The following is a 19,872-nucleotide window of genomic DNA, read 5'->3' as shown; positions in this document are numbered from 1 at the left end:
CTGAGGGATTAATGCATGTGCGCCATGTGTCCAGAGCCAGAGAATTTGAAAGTGGTAGTGTCCGTTGTTCTGCACACGTGCACTTGCTTTGCCTCATAGTTTTGACTGAAGTGATAAAGAGTAGGGTGGGACCAGCTGTGCTTCCAGTTCCTTCTCACCACTGCATGATCCGAGTTGTTAGTGTTCTCTCGTCTCTGATGCACTTTAAAAAAAACACAAACAAAACCCACATAGTTTTAGAATTGTATATAGTTTATTTTCTTCTAGTTTTTGCTGTTTTGATTGTATTTTAGTGTATAGTAGTAGTTTTTAGGAAAAAAGAGACTTTGGAGAATCTGTTTACTGGTGCCCCCTTCCCCACCCCAAACCCAATCCAGCACCTATGCCTGGTTACTGGATTATGCTGAAGATGCCTGGGTTCAAGATCTATGTCTCCTGCCTGCGTTTCTTCTCAGAAAGTGATGAGCAACAACGCTGCCTCTACTGCTTGGGAGCGTGCCCCCAACCGCAGAGATTGATCTGGTTCCAGAGATACCAATGCTACAGAACCCAGGCCAGGGCTTATTCGGGAGGCAAGGAAGCATGTGCATATGCATGGCAGTAAGCCTTCCAGGCCTAAGACGGATGATGCGTCTTCCATGAGTTCCAGCCACGGAGAAGCGGCGCATTCCAAGGCTCACAAGCAGGATGAGATATTGCGTAGACCAGCGGATCTGCTGGTACTGAGCACCGAGTCGTGCATGCTTTCTAAGTTGGCCCCTCTTAAGTCAAGGGAACCATCGGTTTTGAGACAGTCCTCCAGCTCCAATTCTGGATACAATTATGGAGCATGTGCTGCTGACACCGGGGAGGTTGGAGACAGCTCCAGGGCCACATGAACTCTTTGTCATTGGAGAACTGACTTGTGAATGCTTCTTCTGCTGTCTGCATGTAGGGAGATACAATCTCCAACCCAGGACTTACCTCAGTTGAGTCATGCCTCCATCCATTCCCTTATGGTGTGTACAGTTCCACCGCATAAACCCTCAGTGGAATACAGATAGTGACCACACACCTTGTAGGACCTCCAGTTACAGGTAAGTAATCTTCTCTTCCTGATTGGTATAAGTTCCCATTTTCAGCTCTTTAGTGTTGGGAGATGCAGGTTTTAAAGTCATGACAGTTGTTGTACATAAAAGCTATTACTGGCCCGGGACTGAATTGCTTGCCCATCCATGCCCTTGGGCAGGTGTAATTCTTTGAGGAAATTCAACATTTGTAGAGCGGAGGAGGAAACATTCCCATGGTAGGTTCTATTTTTAAAAGAGGGAGTGAGGGAAGGAAGGAGGGAAAAGGCAGCTTTTCAACGGTGGTTTGCAGTTTAAGAATAAGTTTCAGATCAATGGGCAGTGAGCAGGTTAGGCAGTAAAAGGTGCATGATAAATCATCACATTACATGGATATCACTTTTTCTCATGGGTTGCCAGTTTTGGTTGGATGTATTCCTGGAGGTTTCATCACGTGACATAATCCTTAATTCCTGGATGTTCTAGGACAATCCTGGAGTGTTGGCAATCCTACTCATGGGGTACATGTGTATACAAATATAGTCCTCAATCCTGCAAATGCTTATGAATATGAGCAACTTTAGTGAGATTATTCCCATTTCTAATATCACTCACATCCATAGGTGTCTACAGGAGTGGGACCATAGTATTTTCTGAGCCACTCTGCTGCCTGCATGCCTCTCCACCTTGGCCTAAAAAGCTCCACTTCTCATGGTGCCAAGGCCAGAAGGGGGACAGGATGTCGTGGGGAGAGGGCGCCCCGCTTGTGTTCTGGATTCCTGGTATGTGGAGCTAGATTCCTCAGTCCCAGCAGGAGATGCTGGCTCTTGAGCAGTGTTTCTCAAGAAGGTTCGCTGCACAGAGAGTGAGTCCCGGTGGAAGGAGAATGGGAGTCCTGGGGAAAGGGAGAGAAGAGTCCCAGGGGAAGGAGGGAGATCCTGAGGCCCTGTGTCTGGGTGTCCTGGGAAGAAGACCCTGCTGGCACACAGATGAGAATCTGCCCTTCTGTATTTTTATTCCCTAAAATTTTCCATTTACCACAGATTATCTGGTTTGAACAATGGGAATTGAGATAGGTTGGGGGAGTCTTGAATTTGTAGAAAGCTGGCACAGGTGTCATTGTGCTTCTGTTTACTAGCATATCCATTTGATAAAGTTAACCAGTTTATAGATCTTTCTTTATATAAAGGCAAATGTTTCCCAATTTGTCAATACAAACTGAGGGAAATGTATATGAGGAAGACCAACCTCACAACTGCTTCACCTTCACAGAGTAAGCATAAAACAATAGCCCAGGTGTCAGAAGTATATTTAAAGTCAAGATTGTGTGATAAAAATTGGCCTGACTAGGGAAAAGCAACAATTTGTGGTATTTGAAGAGCATAGCAGGAGCTATTTAATGAAAGAAAGGAAGGAAAGTTTGCATTTGGGGCAAAAAAAACAAAACAAAAAACAACTGAGCTGTTGCAATGCCACCAAAGTTTTCAAAGCCTTCAGGGCCTAATTAAGTATTTAGCCCTTATGGATTTGAAGCAAACATTCAAAATTGATCTGAGAGTAAACATGTCATGCTGCCTATATAAGGGCTGCAGAGATTCAGGTGGCGGCATAAAGGTAACGTTGTGTCACCCCTGTAGTGGGGCCAGTTTGTCCTGGCAAAAGTTAGAGCAGCCTTAGGGCAGATGTAATTTTAGGGGTACACCAATGGCCATGTCCTTACCACTTACATGTCCCTGGCACACTGGGGTATGTGTGGCGAAGAGGGTGAAGGGGGTGCTATATGTGAATGATAGCCAAGAATCCTTTTACTGCAGCAGAATCCAACCCCCCGCCTCCCATTTAGGGCAGCTTCTTAGTCCCTCCGAGCAACCAAATGGCACATATGGAATATCATGTGAGTGGGGATCTGGCCTCTATATTTGTAAAAATAAGCACAATGGAAAAGAGCTGGCTATTTAAATGGATCATAATTGGGATTAACTTAATCCCCCCTCATAGGTGTTTTAAACCCACACACTGGAGCTCTCATTTGTGGGCTAAGAGAGAGAACCAAGTTTTAGATCCAACGTCTTTTAATGTGGATGTTTTTAGGGGAAGCATATCTTTATAGGAAATGTAGTTAAACAGGAATTTACTTCCAAGACCTTTAATACACCCGCAATTTTTCATTTATCCTGGGATGGTGGTGTGCCTCAATTAATGAATGAGTGCATGGCTGTGTGTTTGATTTCTTCTCTTGTGCAGTGCATTGAAATCTGAGCAGAAAACTTTAAGTTTAATGTAGGTTGAGGGGTTTTTAATCTTTGTGGATGAAGCAAAGGAGGAACTCATCACATTTCTCAATGGGTCTCTCAGAGGAAAGGAACTGAAAAGCTTCCCTCTCTCAACACAAGGATAAAATGTTAATCCAGGAGCAAAAACTGACACAGAGAAATCAGCCAAGTGATTTGTAATGTATAGGGTGGAAAGGGAATATAACTGGTGTTTCTGCCAGGGGACATTCTTCAAGCACGGGCTTAAAATAAAAGCAAATAATGTAGAACACACAGAGAGCTTTGGTGGGACTGTTGCTCGCTCAACAAGTGTTGGTGCAAACCATTCGTTCTAAGAAGGATTAAATGAGGACAAAATAAGCCCGATAAAGTACTGGGACATTGGTGAGATGTGATAGGGTCACCATCCCGTTTTCTCCATTGTTAGTTCTGATTTCTATGGTATAATCCCATGTTCCACAAATCTAGTTTGTAGATTATTAAAAAAACTTCAGCAGCTATAGAACATTACTGCATCATGAAATCAGTTTACAATATTGTGATGCAACGTGATGTTGATTTATGCCCTGCCAGCAGAAAAGTATCATTCGTGACACACATACTTGTCCCATCTGTTAAACGTTCAAAACTGCCAAAACCATGCTTGTGTTTAAAATATGTAATAGATCTCTTATTGCATGTATTAGATAGGGTGTTGTTATGCATTATGTCTTCTAAAGTAGTGGTCTCATAATAATGCAATATGAGCGCACACACTCATCTTTTAAAAAATTTCTGATCATCTCCTAGATTTGTTGGGCTCTGGCTTAGATCAATGCAATTGTCTTCCTGTTTCACTGAATGGTGAACTGTTGGGGAGCTGTTTAGCTCAAGGCTCATTATTAACCTCTGTCTTGGAAACTGGAATTCATTTTCTTTTTCTCAAAGGATTCTCTTGCTAGAGATCAGTTCCTCCATTTTGAATCACAGGGACTGTTGATAGCTTTGAGAAATAAAACTAGAGATTAAGAGCCAAATATATTATCTGGAGTAAACGGTCATCGCACTATGACCCGGCTCTAAGTCTTTACTGGGATTTTGATCAGATAGAACAGATGGAGAAATTATTGTGCCAGTTCTCGTCTCTTGCTAAAGAAGGAAACCTTTTGTCCTGGTGTTATATCATTATCTAAACCTTTGCTTCTTCTCTTTTGCTTTCACTGAGTCAATCTTCCCCGGAGATTAGGGTATAATGGAAAGTAGGAAATCTGTACATCTGTATTAGCTTGGCACTCACTAGTGAATAGTAGGGTTATGTAATGTAAATGTGTTATGGCACATGCGTTATCAGCGTTATCATAGATACATATGTTCTTTTCTTTTATTACCAATAGTATTAAAGGCATATTAGGTCTGAGCTGACTCTTTCCCTGTGTATAGAATAATGATGATCACAAAGGCACTGTTTGGTGCTTTCAGATGCTTTTCTTGACCTGTTTGTGAACTCCTTGGGCTCCAGTCCAAAGAAGACCTGGGGTGTCCACAGGAAACAGTTCTGGAGATACACTGTAAGTGTGGTACAAAAACTGTTTCTCAAATATCTGCTAAAATATCCCGAAAAATAAACATAAATGAAAAAAACTGCATTCACCAAAGTCAGTAAGGCCTAATACACAAAACCAAACCTTCTGCCACTGACTGCTTGCAGGCCAAGAACCTGTTTGAAGTAGTTCTTTCCTGCTTGCTGTCCCACCTGAAGCATAGGAGCAGGAAGAAAGTCTTGTAAGTGAAAGTGTCAGGCCCCTCCCTCTTCTCCCAGAGTTTTCATGTGTCACAGGTGCTGTTTCTGCAGCTTCCAGCCTGGAGTTGACTTAATGGCACTTTGACTCCCCCACCATGTGGAGTGGATTTGACTGGAAAATTCACGAATCAGATCTGCTTGCCCATCCCTGCTCTGTCTTTGAAGGTCTGCTACACACTTTTGTGCAGGGGCCCCTAAGGGCTACCTGATGTCCATCCTAGTCCTACCCTTCTCCATGCAGAATGTCACTGTTCCATTGAATCTGGAGTCCTCCATATCCATGCAGAGGGGGAACAGGATTTGCTCCATAATGCACACATAAATCTTGCACTTGTACTTCCCCAGCACTAGCACTAGCACATGCAAGGGAAAGGACTTCATTCCTGTGCATGCATGGGGTAGAATTTATTGGAACTGGCTAAAATAACAAAAGTAGCATGAGCTGTTTGTGAAAATGTCTGCAAAAAATGTGTCCCTGTTTTTCACAGAAAAATGTTGAGTTGTGAAATTATTTTGACCAACACTAGGATTTATGTGCACAAGCCCAGGAGACAGAGTTTCACACTGAAGTCCTATCACCTGTGCAAGCAGTTGCTTAAAAAGTTTGAACACAGAGCTGAATATGTACAAAAGAGAGTTTTGGTGGGACTGATATGACAATTGGACCCATTAGGTGTACAGTACTGCAAGAGGCCGAGTTTAAGTGCACCAGGGTAAAGGAATGGCAGAAATCCTATTGATGGTTCTCCCTCTAATTTGTGTTTATGATGATGGCTTGCTTTGGCTTTTCTTTGAGGAATGCATTTTTAAGGATATATTACAATGTAAAAACAAGAATTTAAATACCAGGCCAGTCATAAGTGTACTTATGGAAAACAAGCTCCAAAATTTTAGCCCAGGTCCTGTCCTGGTATATGTTGGCATAACTCCATTGATGTCAGGAGTGCTGGGATCTGGCCCTCTGAATTGAGATTTTACATTGCTGATGTAAAAATTATATCTGAGATTGCATCCTGCTTGGTCTACAAAGGTTTTAATTATGTCAAACCCATGTTATAAGCAAGTTACAAGAAGTATTTTTTTCAAGAACACTCTGTATTGCTGCGCTGCAATAAAAGACCTGTGGCACAGCCATGGCTGGCCCAGATCAGTGGAATTGGGCTCCTGGGGCTTGGCCTGCGGGGTTATGAAATAGCAGTGTAGATGTTCAGGTTCAGGCTGGAGCCCAGGCTCTGAGACCCCGTGAGGAGGAGGGTCTCAGTGTATGTCTACCCAGGAATAAAATACACACGGCTGGCGTGGATCAGCTGGTACCGGCTCATGGGGCTCGGGCGCTGGGGTTGAAAAATTGCTAAACATCTACACAGCAATTTTTAGCCCCACAAGACTGAGTCAGCTGACCTGGGCCAACTGAAGCCATGCCATGGGACTTTTATCCCCATGTAGACATACCCTTGCAGCCTGGGTTCCAGCCTGAGCCAGAACGTCTTCACTGTTATTTTTAGCCCTGCAGCTCGTGCCCCACGACCCTGAGTCCACTGACTTGGGCATTGAGACTCAGTGCCATAGGTTTGGTATCTCAGTGTAGACATACCCTTATAAGCAGTTTCCAAGACTGATGTTGCCTGGGTGAACTCACCATGTAGCTGAGTAACATAGCATAACGAAAATCACTACAATACTGACTGTAGAAATTTAGCTGTACTGTACAAAATCCTAACCAGTAGAAGGCAGTAGGTGCTCAGCTATGAGTGGCTCAGCATTGTTAGTGAGGTATGCTTACAGGCACTAGCAGTCCATTGAATTGTCAAGGTTTGAAATAAAGTTTACATGAAGTCCAGCGCTCCACATTCTCAATCTTTTATGGTTCCTCCGTCATAATGCATGTTCTTCTTTTCTAGGCACCAGTATTTCAGATTTCCCTGTTCAATTGTAGTCAGCATGCTATTATTCTATCACATATTGGCTGTAGCTTTTCTTCAGATCTTCATCCATTCAGGGAATTGGGCTATAGCCAAGAACATCAACTTCTATAATGTGAGACCTCCACTAGACCGTAAGTAGCCAGTTGTGGCTTTTTTTTGTATTTGAGAACATAGGTTAATATTTCAGCTATCAGCTTTCCATTGTTATCCCTTGTTTTCAGGACTGTCTCTTAAAATACAGTGGCTGTCTCTTAGATGTTTGGGGGTCTCCTCCAGAGTTTAAAACAAAACATTCATTTGGGTGCCTCATCTGGCTGCTCGGTATTATTCCTAACATTTGAGATACAGTCTGAATGAAGTTGGAACAGAGAGGGAGAGAAGTGTTTGATTTGTACTTGGATAATAAAGAAAACATTTTCAGATTTTGGATGCTTTTATGTCTCAAGAATGACTTCATTTTGTACAGTGTAAACGTATACAATGGACTAGCTCTTTCTGGTTTTTGTACTGCTTTTTTGTAGGGAGGTGGATGAATTGAACGCTTTTAAAGTTAGTCCTTAATGAAAGAAATTAAAACCCCTGTAGTAGCTGTGGAATCAGCTGTCAGTAATAGCATCACATGTCTGCTTCTTCATTTGCACTCAGATTACTCTCTCCCTATGTATCCAAATGGGTAAGATTCTCTGTGATATAAAGGATTAAAGTAGTTATGTTTAGCAGGTGGCGTTTGATGCCAAGCTGCTTTAAAACTCGTATATGTGTCTGTGTAAAATACTATAAAAACAGAATTTGAAACCAATCTCATTAATCCCTTTTTGGCAACCACTTGCTCAGAGTTGGGGGCAGTGATTTGGAGCAGGTTTCGAAGCAGAATCTGCCACATCTAGGAAGCAAAAACTGATTAAATGTAGATTGGGTGACTGTGTACATGTGTGCATACATATGGACGACATGTATCTTGTATGTTATCTGTAATGTACAGTGATACACTCTTTCTCCATTTAAACAGTGTTTTGATTGTGAGAGAGAATGAAAAGACCAGAAAATGTTTTAAAGTTAAGACTTGATGATGTTAGTACAAGAAGTAAAAGCTTCTATGGTAAGGTTTAAAATAGTTCTTATTGCCCAGTAGATTGACATGAACTGTATATGCGGTGATTATACACATATGTGTATAAATGTGTGCATATGTGTATATATGTATTCAAATGTTTATATATAAATATTTTTGTCTAATAAATGTAAAAGCAAGCACTGTTTGTTTGACATTTTCATTTTTGATATTTGCAAACTTAACATACTTTTAATATTTTTAAAGCCACTCCATTTCCAAACAGTTTTAAGTGTTTCACGTGTGCAAATGCAGTCGACAATTACAACTGCAACAGATGGGCTGAAGATAAATGGTGTCCTGAAAGTAAGTGTGCCTGTCTTAGGGAGATTCTTTAAGGTATTTAATTTTGTTTTTCTCCTGACTCAACCATCTCATGGACAGCTAGTTATGTAGGATTAACATACCATCACACTGATGCCTTGGGGATATCATTAGTAACAGTGAGTCTTATGATTTCTCTTGAGATGAATATTCCAGCCATTTGAATATGCTAAGCAATGCTTCAAAGCGTATTGAAGGCCTTGTATTTTTAGGTTTAATTTGTATTTGAATGAGTCCTGTGTAAAGTATCTTTTTATAGAATAAGGAAGCTGCTCGCTAGAGTATGTATAATTAGAAATTTGCTAATATGACTTGACCATTTTGATGGGTTGGCTGGATTGTAGTAAGGATTTTAGAGGAATTTTAGAGTACTGTACTCTTAAAGCACAATCACATTTTTGGATAGATGGAGGTCTTGTAGTGATGTGTGTGCACTGAGTGGAGAATATAGGATTTGAGATTATGTATATAGCTGAATTCAGCCCTTTATACATTCTAGATTCAAAATGAATGATCAAAGCACAGTCCTAGCTGACACTTCCATTTAATTACTCAAGATAGTTAGTCCAAAGCTGTCTGTGAAGAGTTACAAACAGATGTCACTAAATTGGGTGACAACACAATGGCAGATGAATTTCAATCAATAAGTGCAAAGTAAATACACACTAGAAAATAATCCCAACTATACATATAAAGTGATGGGGTCTAAATTATCTGTTGTCATTCAAGAAAAAGATCTTGGAGTCATCATGGATAGTTCTCTGAAAATATTCACTCTATATACAGCAACAGTATCTATCCCTTTTGTAATGGTTCCTAAAACAGAAAATATCATTATGCCACTATATAAATCCATAGTATGCCCACACTTTGAATACTGTGTGCAGTTCTGTTGTTGCATCTCAAAAAAAGATATATTTGAATTGCAGAAGGTACAGAGAAGGGCAACAAAATGATTAGGAGTATGGAACAGCTTCTATACAAGGAGAGATTATAAAGACTGGGACTGTTCATCTTGGAAAAGAGATGACTAAGAGGGGAAGTATGAGAGATGTCTACAAAATCCTGAATGGTGTGGAGAAATTGAATAGGGAAGTGTTATTTATCCTTTCATATAACACAAGAACCAGAAATTGTCCAATGAAATTAGTAGGCAGTAGGTTTGAAACAAATATAAGGACGTACTTCTTTGCACAACACACAGTCAACTTGTGGAACTTGTTGCCAGGGGATGTTGTGAAAGGCAAAAGTATAACTGGGCTCAAAAAAGAATTACATGAGTTCATGGAAGATAGGTCCATCAATGGCTATTAGCCAAGATGGTCAGGGACATAATCACATGCTTTGGGTGTCCCTAAACCTCTGACTGCCAGGAGCTGCAGCTGGACGTTGGGATGGATCACTTGAAAATTGCTCTGTTCTGTTTATTCTCTCTGAAGTGTCTGGCACTGGCCACTGTCGGAAGATAGGATACTAGGCTAAATGGGCAATTGGTCTGACCCAGTGTGGCCTTTCTTATGTTCTTATTTTTGTACTCCCTCTTTGTAGTTTTATGCCAGATTAATATGTATCATAAATGTCTATAAACATACTTTGGGTTCCTCTTTTCCAATTCTTCTTTTCTGTTTTACTTGTGCTTGTGAAGAAACAAACAGTTTTATTATGTTGTTTCTAAACTTTTTCATGTAATGTTGGTCTTGTTTGCATTTTCTCTTACCTTAGCCATTAACTTACCCAGCATTGGTACATGGCTGGAAAACATTTTGCCCTCTCAAATGATATTCCCCTCTCCAAAGCCAGCTGTTGCCTTAGTACTGTCTCCAAGAGTATAATTTCTTAATTCAACCTGGAGTCAAAGATAAATGTGCTACCAAATCTACCATCAAGCGTAGTGTCTTTTGCAAAGTTAACATGGGATCTCAAACAATTACTTCTAATATTTAGTGCAGATTTGTTATTTAGGGATGACTTTATAAAATAGAGCTCTATAAAAGGACTAATAGAAGGTTTATGCTAAGCTGTAGACATAAACCATTGCTGTATGTGGTTTCAGATGTCTTATATGTGAACTCTCAAAATGGAAAGTGTCATGTTGGTGCATCCATTGGTAGTGCAAAAACATTTGACAATAAGCAATAAGGCCTGAAGATCACACTTAGAAGAGAGAATAGCAAGCACACTGAAATTAGGAAAGGGAATGTACCCTAAAGAGAGGGAGAAGGGGGGGAAATGTTTGAAGGAGGAGAGTTGGCGGCTGAGGGAGAAATAGGGTGGAAGAGTGAAAGGAAAAAGGAAAACAAGTCTGAATGGCGGGGAGAGGGAATGAGAAGGGAGTGCAATCGGGAAAGGATAGCAGCTGCTAAAATTAGCTAGCTAGAGCCAAAGCACTAGGTAGAACAACCTCAGTGGCCTTTCTTATAAGTTGTGGCGTAGGGGCCAAATGGCCTAGCAAAGACATTGTGACTGTTAAATGACAAATGTTTTTTTTAATAGAATGCCATCTTACTGCTCTAAACCCCACCCAACCTCTAACTTTTCTCAGTGCAAGCATTTTATTGTAACCTATCATTTAGCGAAAGCTTTCAAAGTATGTGATAGAACTCACATTGCATGAAAATAAACCCGGTTTTGGTTTATTTCTTAGATACACAGTACTGTTTGACAGTTCATCATTTCACAAGCCATGGAAGGAGTACATCTGTCACCAAAAAATGTGCTACCAGGGATGAATGCCGTTACGTTGGCTGTCATCCCCACAGAGAGACTGGTCAGAAAGTAAGCATCAGTTTTTGCAATGGCAAATGTTTGTTTTAAGGCTTTCTAAATAAGGGTCCTGTTCAACATTTGTTACTCAGATAACTACTGCTGGAGTGAATGACATCTGCCAAATGAGACTATTTAATGTTTGCCAGGGCTGGGTCTTGGGCAGCTAGACCTAGTGGTTAGAGCCAGGGTCCACGGTCAGGATACAAGAATCAGCTGCATCAGGATACCAGGAGATCAGAGGCAGGAGACAAATGAGAGATCAGAACCACAAGTCAGATGCCATGAGCCAAGCCAGGTCAGGGCTCCAGGAAGTTAAGCCGGGGGAGCAGGAGGTGCAACATATGCGGTCCAGAGCAAGGTGGATCTCAGTTGTTTGGACAGTTTCCTGTTGCTGGCTTAAGTAGAGCCAGCAGGCCAGGTGGCTGCTCTGGGGCTCCACCAATGGGCGGAGCTTCAAACTGGGGCTGGGCTTCATGGGTCCTGGGTCAGCAGGTGTCAAGCTGCCAGGCGGAAGGTTGAAGCATGGCTGCTCCTGTAAACTCTGTGGACCTGGGTTTGAGGCCTGTGGGTCATGACAATATTTTAGTATTTTAGACGTCAAAGTTCTAGAACGGGAGCCAGGGTAGCACATCTTCCTATTTTTCTATGAAGAAGCTAAGCTATAGTTGCAAGGAAGGATCAAATTCTTGAGTCAAACCTAGCTCAGTTATGCTACCCCATGTTTATAGAGGGAATTGTTGCTTCCTCAGTTATGGTCACAAAACTTTTTTAATTTTGTCAGGATTCAGGGTGGACTTTTTTTTTCAAAATCTTAAACCTTTTGGGACAGGAAAACTGTTTCCTGCCCACCAATGGTAATGTGTCGTTTGTTTTTTTAAGTAATAACCCTTGCAATTGAAAGCATATATACTTCTGCTGCAGTCACTCCTATCTACCAATCTTCTTTTTATTAACAGGAATGTGTTTCTTGCTGTGAAGGGATGATCTGCAATGTAGAAATACCGACCAATCACACAAATGCAGTATTTGCCGTAATGCATGCTCAGAGGACATCAGATGGCAGCAGGAGGACAATTAGCATTCCATTGCTTGCATCGGTTATAACACTTATGTTGTTATGATGCAACTTTCCATGTACCCATGTGATTCATAGAGATAAACTTTCCGGGCTCTAACGTGAAACTGTAAGAAGAACGTTTCAGTTTGAAAAAAGTCTCTGGCCCTCTTCAGGTTATAGAAGATGGTAGGAAAACATGCACATTCACATCATGAAATTTGTTGATGGTTTATTGAAAATTTTTGCAAATAGTCTACAGTATTTAAAAGAAAAAATGATGACCAGATACTATAGTAGACTTAACCAGTTATCAGAATTTTCCATTTGGTGGTGGAAGCATGTATGCACTCTGCACGTTACTTGAACAAGGAAATTAGTTGTCTGTAGACAGTCACTTGACCAGGTGAGATAAAAGGATACTTCAAGATGCCACAGCTGTGCCAAGCTTGTCTCAAGAGAAGCCACTTTTTTCATAACTTTCAGGATTGACTTGTAGTGTTGAGACTCTTGTCTGCCTTATTGAGGAGAAAATGTTTAAATTCATCCTTAATTCTGGTGTTCATGAAGAACTATATTTTCCAACAAGGTGCCTAAGAAATAGACAAAAGTGCTTTTTTTAATTCAATTTTGGTCAGAACTGCCAAGTCCTATGGAAATACTGAAAAATATTTTTAAAAATTCTGTCTATCTCCTGCTACAACATTGTATCACCTCCTCAGATTATAAAAGGATACGAATCCATGAAAAAGTCAAACTCCTAAGAAAAGATGATCAACAGCTTAGGCTCCTATAAATCTCTATTAGGCATGTAAGTAAAAGCAGCCTGATTTTCCAGAGTGCAGAACACCTGTATCTTGGATAAGATGTGTTGGACGATCAGTTCTTCCAGATACTCCAACACTTTCATTTAGGACCCTAACTTTAGGCATCCAGCTTTGAAAAGTTTGGCCTAAGTTTCTCTAAATGTTACCAGTCTTACCCTTTCTTTTCATAGCTATAGTAGATTTTTTTAAAAGTCTGGTTATTGCATATTTTGACTAATAACACACATCTGACCGGCTGGCAAAATTAAATATGGGAGAATTTAGATTATGATTGCATGTTACAAAAAATCTTTGTTTTCCTTTGTAGGCCTTGCAATGAACAGTGTGTGTATCATATATATCTGTATTCTCATCCCTCTGGTTCAAGGGATGGATACCCCCCGGTTCACTATCTCTGTCTTTCACATGAAGAAGTCAATCCTGAAGACTGAGAGAGATTGATTTCACTTATTTTCAGTCAGTATTCAGTCAGATTTACAGCATATGCCAATGGAGATTATTTTTCTTGTTAATATTTTGGCTCAGATTCTCTGGGCTTGCAAACTCCCTGATACCAAGGACCAGCATACGTCAAGTCAGTCATGAGCACAATTTCAAGGCTGCTCTGTCTTAGCCTACCTCCTAGCAGCCACATGGGACCTGTGCTGATGGTTGTGGATGGAGGGAAGTTTCAGCCATGCCTCCTTTTTGCCGAAGCTTGCACTGAGTGCCTTCACTTACTGGATCCACCATCTCTTTTGTACTGCAGCATGGCCATGAGCCGGACTCATACAGCTTGAACAGAGCACTGCATTGCATTTTTTGTTTCAGATTTTTTTTTTTTTGGTACTTTATTTGTGAATTCCCTAGCGTAACCACTAAAAAGTTACTTTTTTGATTTCTCATCATCTTAGTTTTTCAGCAAAAGCTTTCTGTTTAATAAATCAGAATTAGTTGAAAACATGAGGGGAGAAAAAGTTGTGAAAATTTTGTCCAAATATTTTTGTGAATTTTTTATTGAAATTTTCAGTATCGACATAAAGATTTCATTAAAAATTGAAGCTGAAAATTATGACCAAATCTATAGTTTCAGCCTGTGTGTGTCAAATTTTTTGTATTTCTTTCTAACTTGTTTAAATATACTTCGCTATTTTAATTTTAACTGGCAATTGGAAAAACTTCTTAGCTGATATTTTCAAAATTGATGACGATCTGTAACTGCTCCAACAATTATCCAGAGATGATCTCAGAATGGTGACCCTTTTTCTTCTATTTTTCCTGCATGTAAATATGTGACTCAGTCTAAAATCTATCTCCATGATCTCATGAAAAGGCACTTACAAAAAAAAAAAAAAAAAATTAGAGTTGTAAAAAGTTACAGATGGAAAAGATCATCCACTCCGTTTGCTTGCCAAAGCAGGATTCTTTCCCGCCATCTAAATCTAAATGTTTCAAGCAATGGATGTTTGACATCATCTTATGGGAGACTGACTATTCCACAGTCCAACAGTTCAAGCTGTAAGTTAGAATTTCCTAGTGTTGAGCAAAATGTTTCTTTCTGAAAAGGTGTAATGTCTAAGTAACACAGCTGCAGCTTTAATTGTTATATCAGTCTAGCAGGTAATGACAGCTGTAGTTGAGATCACAGCACTTTCTATTATTAATTCCTGGTTTTAGGTTTCTGAAGCATTCTTTTTTGGGCTGACATTTTCCTGGCGTGGTTCTCTGCCCAAAGGTGAATTCTTCAGTAAAGTTAAAGCAAAACCTTTTCAATGGTTTTCTGAATTATGAAAACACGTAAGAATACACTTTCCTGACTTCTGTCTCTTAACCTGCACTTTCCCACCTGCAGCCAGCCCTCCAGGCTCTAGGTGCTCCCTCAAATCCTTCTACTTGGAATGATTTGTGCAGTTGACAATGACAATATAAGGCTTAACAGGGCTTATGGCCTTAGCTGAGTTTACCGTAAATAGTTTTAAGAAGATCTAAAATTTTAGATTTGTTTATAATGCAAATAATATTCCAAACTACATGATTTGGGAGTAGAGCTAGGGTCCTGAAGTGTTGGCCAGAGGGTTGGCCATGCTTATGCTTGAACTGATAAGGTTAGCTGCTGTGCATGCACAGGTGAGGCATGTAATTGACAGTAATAAGAGGCAGTAGTTCTTCATTGACTGTCCGGTGCTTGATAAATCTGCAAATGTGCAGGCCGCTAATGACATTGATTAGCTCTAGTTGGCCTCGGTTAATTGATGTCTGTTCATTGTAGAACTGGGGATTTTTTTCCTTTTAAGAAACTCTAGGAAATTAAATGCAAAAAACTGTCAATTCAATTATGTTGACTTTCCTAGCATCCCATATTTGTAATTGTGTTTTATCCAAGTACTTTGTGAATCCAAGTTCCTGGAAAAAGATTGTGCGCTAGGAAGTCTGTGGCAGAATCCAATCCAGCATTCAACTGCCTTAATCAGGAGAATATCCTTTTTTTTTTTTTTTTTCCAATCCCTTATCTCAGTTGTATATCTTCCAGCTCCTGTAACTAAGGAGACAGGAGTCCTGTGGACAGCTGCCTCCTTCACAACACAACACTGATTCTCTGGGCACAATCCATCCTGTTCACTGAGTGAGGCAGGGATCATGTGGAAAGAATAGTATGTTGTCATGCATTTAAAGACTGCACGCTCTTAATTAAGAGCCTGAATAAGAGCTGCAAGGTCAACCTTAATTCTGGTATTTCCTAACTTCCGAGTGCTTAATTTTGCAATCTGAACATTCTTTTAATGCAATGATTATTAACAACGTGTAACTTCTAATTTTTAAAAAGTCTATTATATGGAGCCATATTGCTCCTCAATTGGGTGCCAACAAGGTTGCAGCTACAGCTGGTCAAACTGTTGTGAAAGCTACATATTCCATGCGGACGTATCTATTCCATCGAAACTTTTGACAGATCACAGGAAGGCTGGTCAGCCAGTTTGTCTGGTTCCCTGCCTGATGGGTTGCTTGACTCCCAGGCTGCCTAGCTCCACATCTGGCTGGCTGCCCAGGTACCTGGGATACCTGCATGCCCAGCTTCCTAGGATGCCTGGCTCACAAGCTCCCTGGGCTGATGAGCTGCATAGGGTGTTCAGTTGCCTGCTTGGCTGGCTGCCTGGCCAGTTGGCAGGGAGCTGGCAGCCTGCCTACCAGGTGGAGAACCAGGCCATGCCTGCCTGTCTCCCAGGCAGCCAGGTGGTGCCTGGCAAGCCCAGACAGCTGGTGAATGGGGCAGCCGCACCCACCTGCCAGGAGGGCAATTGGAGAGCCAACAAGCCCAGGCAGCATTAGTCCCATTAAAAATGTTGGGGTTTTCAATTTTTGTCCCAATTCGGGCCATTTTTTCTCCCCAGAACCTCACTCAAAATTTTTAGTGGGCTGGAGATTTTGTTTCCTGGTCAGCTCTAGTAAGGCCTTTAGCTCCACAGCACAGACCCCTACCAAACAGTGCTGCCTATAATGAAAAGAAAGGCTGTAGGTGTTTAGATTTGCAGTGGAGTATCTGCATTTGTTCGGAGCTTGCTCATATGGGCTGAGCAGTTCCTGCAGTGTTTTGAGCACCCACAGCTCACACAAACGGCCAGGGCTGGAGCTAAAGGAAGGGGACAGGGATTTGATCCTCCCACCCCTGGCAGCCTTTAGATGTATGTGCGGTGCCTTTTCAAGTACGTTATGCAACAGACAAAAGGAGGTTTACGACACACATTTTCACATGCTCTGGTGTTGACCGGGGGGGGGGCAACCACCCACGGCAATGTTTTCTGGCCCGATGCTGCAGCCTGGTGCAGAGGGAAGGCCCTAGGGGTGGAGATAGAGCAAGCCTGCCTTACACTCACCTGACTTTGGTGGCTCCTGTCCTGCGAGGCTGGGCCTAGCTCCCCGCTGTAGGCATTGTGACATGGCACACAGGGCTGCATGGCCCTGTGACCTGAGGGGTATGTTGCAATGGCATTCAAATTTGGTCTGACTGCCACTCCACCATGCTGGAGAGGGGCAAAAGCTGAATGGCTCTGCAACGCCATGCACCAGGTCGCAACAGCTGGAAAAGCCTCGTGGAAAAAACAGCCTCGTGGAACAAGAGTCATTGCTGCTGGGAGAGTGGGGCAGGTTTGCTCTCCACCCGTCCCCCCGAGCTTCCCGACTGAATCAGGCTACAATTAGGATTGTGGTGCTGGGGTGGAGGGTGTTGTTCTTAGTGATCATCCTGTCATCAGGATGAGGAGAAGGAAATGGTGGTGGCAGCGGAGGAGGAAGATTGCACCCATTGAATAGAGAGGCAGCATCGACTACTGCTTAGCAATTCTGGGTTAATTTTAGTGGTCAGAATACACAGGCATGATAACATGTGAAATTAGGAATCCAATGGGTATAATTGAAGATAACACTAGCAATGACTCCTTGCCTCTCCTGGTTGCAAAACCTGCCTCTGCAGACTGCTGTGCCTATTACAGAACTGGACCCTGATGAAGTAGTTTCGGGCGAGCGGACTTGCTTTTCTGAGTGAGGTAAGACTAAAACCATGGTCCTGTCCCTCCATGTACCATAATAGATGCTTTATGAGTGTGGTCACTATACTCCCTCAGCACCAGTGGAGACCTAGGGTAAAATCCTGGTCCCAGTGAAGTCAATGGGGGCTTTGCCATTGGCTTCAATGGGGCCAGAATATCACCCGCTATGCTTTTTAAAGATACATTGCTTCCAGGCACCACTACTCCACCAGTGCCACTCCTTCCTCTCCCCAGAACAGCCCGGCCTGCTGAGAGACATAAATGAGCCATAAGGAGTTCTAAAGGACAGAAAAGGCTGGAGATTTTGATTGTATTTCTGAAATTGTGCCTGTGCCTTCATACCTTGAAGGCAGAACAGTTTGTTATTGATGTAATTCTACAAGCCATCTTCAGTTTTGCTAACTGCAGCATTAAAATGTGAAAAGTGAGCTTAATTAAGTGGAAAGGTTTTGGATGATTAAATAAAATAATGACAAATGTCAAGAACAAGAAAAGCGTTTCCACTGCTAAATAAGAACAGTGCAGCAAGGGTCCAAGAATTACATAAGTTGTTTGTTTGGTTTTTTTTAAACAAAGCAAAAAATCCCATCCAATCTGCAAACCCACTGTCCAAAGAGTGGAGATGGTGAGGGTACAGTCAGCTCTGGATATTTGCACATGAATCCTTTTATTAACACTTGTACAGAAAAGTCCTGACATTGTTTGATCACTACTGAAATGCCCCAAGGAAAACTTCTGCTTTCAGATCTATGTAGTGTGTAGCTTCAAAAAATGGAATAACATACACAGCTGAGGAATTTTATCTACGAGCACCTCTAAAAACTGTAGCTTTGCTAGTGTACCAAGGCCATCCTTCAGGACATAGATGCTTAACACAATTGGGCTTGAAAAGGATGTAGTTCGACAAGAGGCAGAAGGCCTTCACCCGTCATACTAGCTATTGGCAGGAGATTGAGAAAGGGAGAGCATAGGTCCCCTAACTCTTCTAAAAGAAGATGGAGATTCTCCTTCCTCTCCCTGGCTTGGGAACCACTGCTCTCCCTTTCTCACTTATGAATTAGGCAGGGGAATCTGAAGCATGTTGTCTAGCTAAGAAGTTTTCCTGGGCTTTCACCTTTTTCTCATTAGTAGCTAGAGAAGCAACATCACCTACTATGGCAAGAAGGGGCATCCCAGCTGCAAGTCCACTGGTGATCTCATCTCTCTTAAAGGAAGAACTGTCCCACCCATTAGCTGTCCTCTTCCAGGAGGATAAGGGAAGAAGTAGAATCTTCCCACCTCTACCCGCTCCCTCTTCTTTCTGAGGGAAATCACACCTCATACATAGACTGCACAAAATTTCTCTTGTGAAACATCTTAAAATCTTCTAATGCAGGAAATTGCCCCATGTTTTTTGAAACTTTCCAGGGAGAACCCTCTGGTTTGTGGGGTTTTTTTTTTTTTTTTTTTTTTTTTTTAATCCATAAAGAAGTTCCAGCATGTGGAAATTGAGGTGGAGAGCACCAGTGTTGTTGTGCCTCTATCCAGCTCTGCACAGACATTCCCCCACATTTTTGTTTGGCTAGCTATGGTCCTGCTGGGAGATTTCACCTTTGGGAAAAAGATTTTCTCCTGTTCCCCCTTTCCCTTTGCTGTGTCATGACACCACACGGTGATGCATTGTCACATCACCACATTATATCAAAATTCATAGCTTGATCTATTTTAACTACTGACTAGTAGTTAAAGTACTCCTTTCTGACTCTACTAGCGTTGGGGCACATTCTGTTTATTTACTGGAGTAAACAATGCACACAAGACTCCTAAAACAGGCAGTTGTCTGCTTACATATGACCTCATACATTCGGTTAACTCAGATTCCCAATTAAAAATACGACTCGAGGGACATTGTGCATGGAAGAGTTGCAGTTCACAAAGCACCCATTTGGATTTCTTTAATAAAATGCTACTCTAAGGGAGCACATTGTGAGTATTACAAGTAGCAGTAAAGATCAATGCAAGTCTAACAGGTCTGGCAAAACTCTATGGGCCAGATCGTTGGCTGATGTAAATCAACATAGCTCTCTCTGGCCCTAAATCCAGACAAATTATTAAATATCAGTACAGAATGAAAACTTAGTAGCCGGTAGGAACAAGGCAGGCACTAGGTAGTCTAATTAACCCATATGTAACTGAGTGAAAGATAATTAACCTTTTGTTTGCAGGTTTAGCTTTCTGTATCAAGCACATATCTGTAATGGACA

The 19,872-nt window shown here is 41.6% G+C and overlaps 1 protein-coding gene across 1 annotated transcript in view; it reads left to right on the top strand.

The window, feature by feature from the left end:
* LYPD6B (LY6/PLAUR domain containing 6B) overlaps positions 1–14,159 on the top strand; it is a 34,780-nt gene extending 20,621 nt beyond the window's left edge. The window contains exons 2-5 of the mRNA XM_067549896.1: positions 7,001–7,155; positions 8,343–8,441; positions 11,104–11,234; positions 12,182–14,159. Of these exons, the coding sequence (XP_067405997.1) occupies positions 7,041–7,155; positions 8,343–8,441; positions 11,104–11,234; positions 12,182–12,346 (510 nt within the window). The 5' untranslated portion in view covers positions 7,001–7,040 and the 3' untranslated portion in view covers positions 12,347–14,159. The remainder of the gene's footprint in view (positions 1–7,000; positions 7,156–8,342; positions 8,442–11,103; positions 11,235–12,181) is intronic.
* Positions 14,160–19,872: the final 5,713 nt, after the last annotated feature.

Source organism: Emydura macquarii, unplaced genomic scaffold, assembly GCF_026122565.2.
Source record: "Emydura macquarii macquarii isolate MOO-44397 ecotype Brisbane River unplaced genomic scaffold, CSIRO-AGI_Emac_v2 contig_1253, whole genome shotgun sequence".
NCBI classification, from domain to species: Eukaryota; Metazoa; Chordata; order Testudines; family Chelidae; genus Emydura; species Emydura macquarii.
The sequence above is the reverse complement of the archived record's forward strand: the minus strand, read 5'-3'. Positions and strand labels throughout refer to the sequence as shown.